General features: G+C 36.7%; 1 protein-coding gene across 1 annotated transcript; it reads right to left on the bottom strand.

The window, feature by feature from the left end:
* Positions 1-548: 548 nt before the first annotated feature.
* On the bottom strand, positions 549-8,064 carry LOC141555107 (cystatin-like). Its single transcript, XM_074287716.1, has 3 exons — positions 7,753-8,064; positions 1,395-1,511; positions 549-892 (listed from the first exon to the last, which is right to left on the bottom strand). Exons 1-3 carry the CDS (start codon positions 7,969-7,971, stop codon positions 809-811), a joined length of 420 nt encoding a protein of 139 aa, XP_074143817.1. The 5' UTR covers positions 7,972-8,064; the 3' UTR covers positions 549-808.
* Positions 8,065-11,437: the final 3,373 nt, after the last annotated feature.

An 11,437-nucleotide genomic window follows, 5' to 3' on the forward strand; every position in this document is an offset into this window, starting at 1 on the left:
AGTCTCCATAGTTCTCTTCTCCCTCCCTCCATCCCTCCCTCCCTCCCCTCCCCTTCTCTTCCCCTCTCCCTCCTCCTCCTCCTCCTCCCCCTGCCTCTTTCCCTCTCTCCCTCCCCCTCCTCTCTGACTCTGTCTCTCTGTCATATATATATATATCAAAAAGGCTGCTACAAACATTTTTGTACACGTGGGTCCTTTTTCCTCTTTTATGATCTTTTTGGGGGACAGACCCAATAAAGACACTGCTGAATTAAAGGGTATGCATAGTTTGATAATCCTTTGAGTATAATTCCAAATTGGTCTCCAGAATGATTGGATCAGTTCCACTATCAACTCCACTAACAATGCATTAGTGTTCCAGTTTTCCCACATCCCCTCCAACATTTATCTTTACCTTTTCCTGTCATTTTAGCTAATCTGAAAGATGTGAAGTAGAACCTCAAAGTGGTCTTAATTTGCATTTCTCTAATCAATAGTGGTTTAGTACATTTTTTCATATGACTAGAAATGGCTTTAATGTCTTCATCTGAAAATTATCTATTCATATCTTTGTAATCAGTTATTTTTATTGCTTTTATTATGATTTATTTAAAGATTTTTTTATCATTATGAACTGAGATACATGGAAAGTAGCTCATAGACAAAGAAAAAGCAGAGTTAATAGATGGTTCCAAAGGTACATGGAAGAGGTTTTTTTTCTTTTTTCTTTCTGCTTGCTTACAGGGATTTTCTATTCTCCTTCCTATTTGAAGGAAATTGAAGAGGACCAAATGGAAATTTGACTCTGCAGCTCCTCACAGGAACCTAGCTAAGCATCAGTACAGTTACTGCTCCTCAATTCATATCGTCCATTCCAAGGTACAGCGAAAACAAAAAAAGTACAGTTGATTACCTGAGAAAGAGAAAAAAGGAGAACAGTTAGAAGAAAAAAGCAAATATAAAGATATCCTCCTTCCTGGGTGGAATGGCTCCATGACAACCTCTTACCTAGATGGTTTAATCCATCATCACGGTGAATTCTACAGCTAGGGACATGGTTTGAAAACTATCAGTTGCTTTAGAAACTTTGTCAAATACTGACCTCCCTCATTTCAAGCAGATTCTGATCTTGAGGTTTCTTTAAATTTGGTCAAAAGAAGAGCACTAGGTTTGGAATTAGGGGACCTCAGTTCAAATCCTGACTTTCTTAATACTGGGCAAGTTATTTTCTCAACTATGAAGTGAGAAAGTTGGGCTAGATGCCAATGAATCTAGAACCCCTTTCAAGCCACAAGCTAAAAATATTCTTATATCAAAACATTTTACATAATACCTAGCATATAGTAGATACTTAATAAATTCCAATTGACTGACCAAGAATTGTTCATTATTTAAGGTAGATTTTAGTTACTTACCTTATACAGTTCTGGGTCCTCTTGAAGGCTACAGTTAATAGGATCAATTTCTATGTCTTTTGTACATATGCTTCTGCTGAGTTCAACATCTATGAGATACTCAAATCCCCTTGACAACTGTAAGAATAATTGCACAATTAGGGTTATTAGCATCATTATTCTCCCTTTTTATATCTTTAAACCCCTATGTACCAAACTCTGGGTTATAAATTAGATTGGTGTCTTCTTCAAAAATTGCTTTTTTTCTCCTTCATTTTTGCCACAATTTTTTTATTTTTTTATTTTTAGGTCTTCTAGGGGGCAGCTAAATGATGTAATAGATAGAACACCAGTTCTGGGAACAGGAAGATTTGAATAGAAAGCTTCAGACACTTATTATGTGATGTTGGGCATTTTCCCTCAGTTTCCTCATCTGCAAAATGAGCTGGAGAAGGAAATGGCAAATACTTCAGTATCTTTGCTAAGAAAGTCCCAAATGGAGTCACATGGCTGAAATGACTGAATAACAACAGCAGCAACAAGACCTGCAGTTATAGAAGAAGGAGTCACAAAATCCTATGTAAACACTCAGGGAAATAATACATTGGAAATGAGATTTTATTTTACCCCAAAGATAGTAAAAAAAAGTACAAAAGATTTACACTAAGCTATAATCAACACAATTCTCCTTTTCTCTGATGAGTCTCTCCATCTATAAACATATAGTTTTAAAGACACCAAGACCACAGAAGCTAAGATCTCTGGGAAAAGACTGGGTTGGAGTAGTAGAGGGCATGATGATTAGGATTCAGCAACAGTCTTCTTCCCATGATTACTCAGTTTGGAACAGGTTTTCCCTGTTCTCTATTATCCCTTGGAAGTCATTTATTGGTTTCAGCAAGGTCCTTCATATATTAGCCAACCAATAATTATTTAACAATCTATGTTACTCTTAGGTGGGTGGATCGGCCAAGAACTTCCCTAGTGGAAGAGATGATTGGACCTTTATTTTGAGAGATCACAAACTACATCCAAAACCTCCTGGAGCTAATGATCATAGAAGCAGTAATCAGGGAAAAGAAAAGGACTCCATGCTCTTTAGTAAAGTGACCAAGTGATAGAGGAATTCCTCAATCAACCGGATGTTACAGGATATGGACCATTGTCTAAAATCAACCAAGAGGTATTTTTTCATGTCATGTGAATGTACCTACAAGCACCACACTAGTTAGGTTTAAGAGACTAGGGCTACTTCCTGATTTCTAAGACTGACTGAAAATCTGTCATCCTTTCCAGTGACCTATGAAATTAAATTTTTTTTTTTTCTTTAATGTTTCCCCTACCACAACAGTTAAAAGTTCAAGGCTTGGGGGCAGCTTTAAATTTAAATCCTGCCTCAGACACTTAATCTTTTTTTTTTTTCCCTGAGGCAATTAGGGTTAATAGCCTTGCCAGGGTCACACAACTAGGAAGTGTTAAGTGTCTGAGATCAGATTTAAACTCAGCTCCTTTTGAATTCAGGGTTTGTGCTCTATCCACTGTACACCTAGCTGCCCTAAACCTTTAATCTTAATAGCTGTGTAATCCTACACAAATCACATTAATTTCTCCCAGCCTTAGTTTACTCATCTGTAAAATTCTGTTCTTTCTCTAAGATCCCTACTAGCACCAATCACATGATCCTACAATTGTCCTTTGTGCTTTTTTCTAAAGAAATTTCCCCCTTTTCTCATTCCTAGCCTCTGGAGCAACTGATGGAATGACTTGTGCCAAAAGCACAGGATGACCTTCAAGTGCTTGTAATAGAATCTACTTTCCCCTGTAGACTAGTGGTAATTTTAATCCCCATAATTGTATACTCTCAAAATCTAGTCTTCTAGACTCACTGATGAGTATTTTGGACTCGTGAAACTCACATACTTACTGAATAAATAATCTTTATATTTTGAATCCATTGTAATCAGCTTTCCTAGAACATTTCCCAGGTAGTAGTTATTTAATTTCTTCCATGGCTTCTCTGAAAGGGGCGTGGCAACTTACCTGTCTGTGATAGTTGTGGTTTTGAGGAGGCCATTATCACCCTAGACTATGAAGGGAAAGTGCAGGAGGTGGAGGAGGTGGGACCAGACCAGGAGTACTTCCAACACACAATACAATTTTAAATTTAATCTGAATTATTAACATTTTCTCTATCATTTTCTTAGATCTAAACAATGGACATTACTGATTGGGGGGAACCCTGAAGCAGTCCTCTGATTTTTTTGGGGGGAGGAAGAAGCCATGGGGGACTCTTGGGGTACTCTTGAGAAACTTTCCTGGGAGAGGCCCGCCTCAGGGAATCAAGATAAAGTGGTTTCATTCTGTTATCTTGGTTAGCCCAAATTTAAGTGGTCTCATTCAACTGGAAAGCTAGGCCTCGGGCAATGACAACATTGAATCTCATTCAATTGAAATTTCAGTCTCAGATTCCTTATAAAAACATGAATAATTTAAACTCATAATTTGCAGAAGGGAGAAGTAGGAACCATGCTATGCTAAGGGGCCTCTCTCCCTTTGGCACAGCTGCCTACCAGGGCCCCTACCCACTGTGAAGACATTCTCTTCTCAGAGTTAACCCCTTTTTATCTCTCTGCCAGGATTTCTCTACACTATTTATTTCTCTGCCAGGATTTTGTCACTCGGAAGTCAGTCTTCCTAGCAAAAACTGACTCCTGCAGTGCCAAAAATCAACTTCCATTTTTGCCACTTAAACTCTTAGAGTTGGTGAATTCTTTCCCCTGACCAAAAGGAGATTCCCACCACTCTCTGAATGCCACTAAACCCCATCATTACAATAGATGAAGCTCCGATTGAAGGTATTTGCTGATTTCTCAGGAGCTAAAAATTTAAGTCAGCTTAGTTTGAATTGGCTCTAGTGCTTCTCTGTGCCTATGATAGTATAAAATAAGGTAAAAAGTAAGATTATAAATCATATGAAAAAGTTGGAGTAAGGAGATCAAGGAAGACTTCATGGAAAAGTGACCTTAGAACTGATCTTTGAGAGAAAAGAAAGATGCTGAAAGATATAAATAATAAATATATGCATTCTATGAGTAAGAGTCAGTCTGTGGGACAGCTTGAGGACAAGAGAATTCAAGATAAGAAAGACCAGGAGTAATTTTCTTGGTATGTCTTATGCCTGAAGGAGGAATTGGTTGAAGGAATGAGGGAGAAAAATACCGAAGCAAGATTATGGAAGATTTAAAACACTCAGTTGAATAGCTGTTTATTTCACAGAATCATGGGATTTGAGAGTTGGAAGGGGCCCCATTAGCTATTTAGAATAATTCAGTCATGACAAGAAGCTTCCCTATGAAACACTTAACAAGTAAACATCCAATCTGGGCTTGAAGGCTTCCAAGGAAAGAGAACTCAACACTTCTGTATTTTACTTTGAAAAAGCTCTCATCATTTGAAAGGTTTTTCCCTAACACCGACTAATTTTTTTTTTTTTTTTAATTTCCATCTTTTTGTTCCTGGTTCTGCCCCCTAGGGTCAAATAAATGAAGACAATTATTATTTTCCCTTCTAAATTTTCACTTCTCCACCTTAAATGTTTTGTCCAGTGTCAGACATTAAGAAGATTATTTTGGCAGCTGTGTGAATAATAGATAGAGAGGGGAGGAGACTGGAAAAATGGAAACTAGTTATGAAATTATTAAAATATTACAGATAAAAAGCCCATGATGACCTCAAGTAGGATGGTAGAAATTTATATGGAAAGAAAAGTAAAGAAGTAAAAATTACTGAGTAGGTGAATTAACAGAACTTGCTATTTGCTTTCTTGAGCTCATTTTATATAAATGAATAACAGAGACAGATAGGGTAAAGTGAATTGCCCAGGGTCACACAATTAAATGTCTAAGGCCAGATTTGAACTTAGAAAGATGAGTTTTCCTGACTCAACCTCCACCTACTGTATCACCTAGCTGTTCTATAATAAATAAATTAAAAATAGAACACACACACATACATATATATATATATATATATATATATATATATATATATATATATATATATATACATGATTATAAAGAAAACCAATTCCATAGAAATATTCTTATCAACATTTTACATGCACACATACACACATATGTATAGATAAATAGATATAGATATATAACATGAATTCATGAACCTCAGATTAAGAAATCCTCCTGGAAGACATTAATAAGAAGTAAAGCCCCCATAATATTTATAGCAGTACTTTTTGTGAAAGCAAAAACATGGAAACCAAATGGATGCCAATCAATTGGGCCTAAGAAAATTTTGGCACATGAAAGAAATATAATAAGACTGTGCTATAAGAAATGATGTATGTGATAAATAAAAGAAGTATAGAAAAATCTACATGAATTGATGCAGAGTGAAGTATGTAGAGCCAAGGAAACAATATACACAGTACTTACAAAAATGAAAATTGAAATCCACACAAATAAAACAAAGGTAATTATAGCAAGATTATAAAGATCAACCATAACTCAAATGGAAAAATTTGAGAAGATGAGTCCCATCTCCACCCTCACTCCTTTATGGAAGCAGGAGGTCCATTGTGTATATTTTTGGACTTATTCAATGTATTGATTGATTGTGATAATTTTTTCCCCGTTTTTTTTTTCTTTCAAATATTTTTTGACTTTAAAAAATACTATTTGTTATATGGGATGGCTCCCTGGCAGGAGGAAAGAAAAGAATGTTGGAGAAATAAATTTTTTTAAAAATCAATAAAAATTTATTTTTGAAAAGCTTTCCTAATAGGAAATCACACAGATAACAAAGTGATAGAATCAAGTTAATAGAAGTTTCAGGCTCCAGAACTGAGAATGGGACTGTAATACCAAATGGAATCTACTTTTAAATTATTCTCTCACCACAGCAGAAGTAGCAACCTATGGTTGTGTCCTGCTTTCTAGAGCCCCCACGCCAGGGTGATTAAAAAATATACCATCTTAGTGGACAAATGATGAGGCAAGACTCCTGAGGATGGTGGAAAAATGGAGTCCCTTTATTCCCAGTTCTTTCCCCTTTTTATACCCTAATATCCTTGTGTAACCAAAACAACACTGCACAGGAGGGACCACATAAACAACTTGCTATTGTACATATTTTGCCACCTGGTATCACTCTGCTTCATTCATTACACAGGTTGTCACTGTCCCCTGACCCTTAGGAAGGATGAGAAGCCCCAAGGGAAGAAGCTGAACCAGACATTGTCAGCAGGTTCCCTCTGGGCTGAAGGGTCTTATACCTCACCCAGAGTTCTCCCACTGTCTGTGGCCCTTTACAACTTATAGTAGAGAGTGATATGGAGAGATGGGATTAAAGGAAGGAGGAAAGACAAAAATTGCTGGTAGCAGTGGTGGCTCAAAAGAACACAGAGGACCAGGAAACTCATTCAGGATTTTTCTTAACCTCCTAAACTCTTTTCTGGTGCTTCTGATTAATAATGAACCCAGCTTGGCCCCCACAACTTTGCCTTTCATGGGTAATATTGCTTTGACTACTCATTGCAACCAATAGAACAATTTTCTGCCTCTTGATTCTCTCTCCCTCCCCACCCCTTCAAAACTTGAACATCCCATTTCAAGAGGACCTCTAAAAGATTACAAATTAAGAGAAGTACAAGGACTGAAAAAAGGAACTGATCATTCAATTAGCCTCTTAGTGGAACTGCAAATAATCTGAAAATAGAAAAAGTGGAAGGAGAGGAAAGGCCACTGATTAAGAGGCCACATAATTTATTAGTTGTATAATTCAGCCAGATCACTTTACCTCTCTGATCTCAGTTTCCTTCTTTGTAAAATGAGAAGAGTGGCCTAATTGGCCTGTGAAGTCTCTTCTGGTTCTTACAGTATGTTCCTAAAAGTCTATGAATCTATGGAACTTTAAACATTGAAAAAGCTTAAGTGGTTATCTGGGTATGAAAGCATGAGCTGTATCACTAAAGCTCATTTGATGAACACCATTGAATACTTTTTAGAACAACTCTTTTCCTTTGCCCTCTCTCTGGTTTTTTGTTTCTATCTCATCCATTCTGGATTTTTTCCTTTTCTCCATTTAACATTTGCTCTCCTACTAATACAAATTTACAAATGTAAATTTATAGTATTTTTTTAAAAAAATGTATGTTACCTTTCTTCAATAACATTTTTTTATTCCTGAATAAACATCTGATGAAATCAAATTTTCTTTTGCCCTTTTCTCAGAAATGTCTAATAATTCCTTTTTACTTGAAAAAGGCCCTTTTTGAGTGGGTCACTTTTAACAGCAAGAAAGCTCCTCATCCTTATTTCCTAGAAGCATTAGCAATGCCAGGGAAACAGAGAATAAGACTGACCTGTTCCTGGGCTCGAATCAGCTGGGTCATCTGGTAGAAATACTTATCACTGCTGTTCTTGTTGTACTGCTTTATGGAAAACTGAAGGGTCTGTGGAAAAAATGCATGGTCCTGTTCAATATCAATGAATTTTCTCCATGCCTTGTGATGCTCCTGGGTCTGTATCACCAAAGAAAGGGCTGTTAGCAGGAACAGTGGGATGTGTAAGAACCACTCCATTGCTTCTTGCTGTGGAGGGTAACAATAATGGTTTGGCAGATGATGTTTCTGTAAAGTTCTTTCAAATACTAGTTTCTGGTAAGTTGTATTAAAATGTTTTATCTTTTGTTTGGGTTCCTCCTCCTCTCTCTCTCTCTCTCTCTCTCTCTCTCTCTCTCTCTCTCTCTCTCTCTCTCTCTCTCTCTCTCTCTCTCTCTCTCTCTCTCTCTTTGTCTCCTTTCCAAAACCAAAACAGAAGGACTGAGGATACAATGTAAAGAAAGAAACAATCCCTGACCTCAAAAAACTTACATTCTTTCCCTCCAACAAACTTGGAGCAAGTAAAAGTTCTGTTTTTTTTGGTGAGTCCAGCCTATCTTTCCAAACTTGCACTTTTTTTTCCCCAAAAAGAGTCACCAAATCTCAGTTAGAAGGGTCCTCAGAGAACATCTGATCCACATTATGCCTAAACAAGAATCCCCTCTACATGTTAAAAAAAAAAAAAAAAAAAAAAAAAAAAGATTAACCAATTGTCCTAATGACCACTATCCACCTGGGGAAGCCCATTCTGTTTGAGATAACTCTAATTCTTAGGTTCTTACAGAATATTAGAATCTGCTTGGAGCTGGAAAGGACCTTAGGGTCAGATCTAAACTCATCAATTAGCAGATGAGGTAACTAGGGGATTATAAAGTCTGTAGTAACTTGTGATAGAGTCAGCTAGGTGGTGAAATAAAAAGAGCAAATGACCTGGAGTCAGAAATATCAGAGTAATATTATGGCCTTAAGCATTTAGTAGCTGTGTGACCCTAAGAACATCACTTAAACCTGTTTGTCTCAATTTCCTCATCTGTAAAATGAGAAAAAAAAGGCAAACTATTCCACTATCTTTGCCAAGAAAACTCCAGATAGGATCATGATATGACTGAACAACAACAAATTTGTGATAGTTACAGATCTAGTGTTTGCAGCAGAATGTAAACTCAGGACGTCCTAAGTAAAAGATCAGTGCTCCCTGTCCATGACACCATGCTGAAGGGGAACCCCAAACTTCTTCAGGATTGTTTCCTGCATCAATGCTCCCAGTTTCTGCCTTAATAGGACTCTAATGGATCTTTAATTCCTCTCACTTAGTCCAATGTCATGAGAGAAGGAAAAGAAGAAACATGAGCATGGAAGCACTGAAATAGCAAAAGCCATACTCTACTAAGTGCTTCCTTGTAAAATATGTCCAGTCCTACAGAAGACAGGGATCAATAAGATAATTTCTTTACCAACTGTCAATAAGTCAATAATTTGCAATAAATAAATAAATAATATTGGAATGTTCAAATTTATATAGGTCATAAGCAGCTGAGTCAAAATTTGAGTCCAGGCCCTTTTACAATAAGTAGAGGACTTTCTGCAACAATTAAATACTATTTCAATGAGAGTTACCTAGCAATATCCTCCTGACAGTTCTAAGAACTTATCAGTCTGTCTCCACTTCTAACCTTAAGTGCCAAGCACTTTTAGAAATATCATCTCCTATAAGTAAGTACTATTATTATGCCTATTTTATAGTTGGAGAAACTTAAAAAAACAAACAGAGTGACCTGCCCAGGATCATCCAAATAAATAGTGTTGGAGATCATATTTGAATTCAGATGCTCTTGACACAATGGCCAGCACTCAAACCACTGAACTACCAGCTCATCCTTTTTAGTACTTATTAGAGTGGAATAGTAGTTTGAAAGAGCACAGAGTGACACCGGGGGGAAAATGTTAGGCTTATAATTAAGAAGACCCAGGTTTGAACACTATTTCAAATATTTACTAAAGGTGTGATGTTGGGCACACCATGTGTCACCTCTCTAAAATTTAGTTTCCTCATCTATATATTAATATTAAGGAAGCTGAATTCATTCACTCTTGAGGTCCTTTTTAGGTTCTGATCCTTAAACTATAAAGCAGTGCATTAGAGGAAAGGAAACAAACATGGAATCTATATATGTCCTTGATTCTAAACTATCTCATTGCCTCAAATGCCTTCCCCCAAGATCCTGAGACTATGATGTGCATTTGTCTGTCAATGAATGATTTGGATGATTTCCCTGTGAAGAAGACTGTCTTTCCTTACCATCCCTCCCCTAATTATCTCTGATTTATAGTGACCAATTGTTAAATCACCCCTAGCTAAAGCCCTACTTCTGATCAGCAGTTTGAGAAGTTAAATAACTTTGTCTAGGACTGAACTGAGACTATATGGACAATACCAGTAATAATGATAATGTGCATTTTCATAGCCTTCAAAGTTTGCAAGGAACTTTATATACATTATTTCATTTGAGCCTTTTAACAAATTTATGATGTAAGTGATATGATTCTTGTTCTACTGTGAGGAAACTGAACTTTAAAAGGTGAAATGACTTGCCAAGTATCACCCAGCTAGCAAGTATCTGGGATAAAATTCAAACCAAGGTTTTCCTGACTCCACATCTAATCATCTACCCACTACATCCTGCTGTCTCTGAGGCCAAGGCCAGATGCCAAACCCCAGGGAAGAATAAGGGACCAAGACAGGAAACCAGATAGGGAATTGGCATCTACTCTCTGAGAACAAATATACTGGAACAAAGGTTGCTTCCCTTATCTCTGGCATGTACACTTTTAGAAACACTGATGAACAAAAAATTGACTAACATGCTGAAAGCATGGAACATTTTAAACTTGTTCCCTTAAAGAATGTTTCACATTTCTTAAAAGATTTGTTTTCTGGTCTTATGACTTTTTCTACCTTTTTTCCTATTTTGCCCATGAAGGAAAAATAAAATTACTCCTTGACCCTCTGCTACACTGGGCAGTTGCATTTATACTCTTCCTTGGAAGTTATAGGGTACTCTCAGGTGCCACAAATAGCTTTGAAGAGTACACAATGTTGGGTCTTATAACCTTAATGATAATGTTGGAGTTTAGGGCTTTTGATTGGACCATAAAATATATCGTCACAAGGGAAAATATTCTGGGAAAGGTAATCAAACTCATAGTATCATAGAGTTACAATTGGAAAGAATTCTTAGGGGACATACACTCCAAGCCCTCATTTTACATTTGGGGAATTGCTCAAATTCATGTCATGGACCCTTTAAGAATAAATACAGAGTTCTCTGCTATACTGACATGCCTTTTCAATAAGAGTTGCCAAACTCACATCTTCCTGACAGTTCTAGGAACTTACCAGCCTTTCCCCACCTCCAATCTTAATATGGATTCTATCTTGAAAATGGTAAAATGGGTCAAAATGAATGGCCTTTCATACCTTTATTGTCATAAGTCGGTCTTAAATTTGTAGTGAAATAGGCCTAATCAGAATCAATACTTCTAAAGGCAGGGAAATTCTGAAAGTCAAGACATAGAAATAAGGTCAGACATTGATTAATTGAGAGATTATTACATAGGGAAGGGCATGAGTCTAATGATGTGTTTGAAATCAGGAAATTATTTTTAA

The sequence above is a fragment of the Sminthopsis crassicaudata genome, chromosome 2, assembly GCF_048593235.1.
Source record: "Sminthopsis crassicaudata isolate SCR6 chromosome 2, ASM4859323v1, whole genome shotgun sequence".
In the NCBI taxonomy this organism is placed as follows: Eukaryota; Metazoa; Chordata; class Mammalia; order Dasyuromorphia; family Dasyuridae; genus Sminthopsis; species Sminthopsis crassicaudata.

Coding starts and splice junctions, on each gene's coding strand:
- LOC141555107 (XM_074287716.1), bottom strand. CDS start 7,971: ATGGAGTGGTTCTTACACATCCCACTGTTCCTGCTAACAGCCCTTTCT. Junction 1,512..7,752: donor TGATTCGAGCCCAGGAACAG/GTCAGTCTTATT, acceptor TTATTCTTACAG/TTGTCAAGGGGATTTGAGTA. Junction 893..1,394: donor AGGACCCAGAACTGTATAAG/GTAAGTAACTAA, acceptor TCTCTTTCTCAG/GTAATCAACTGTACTTTTTT.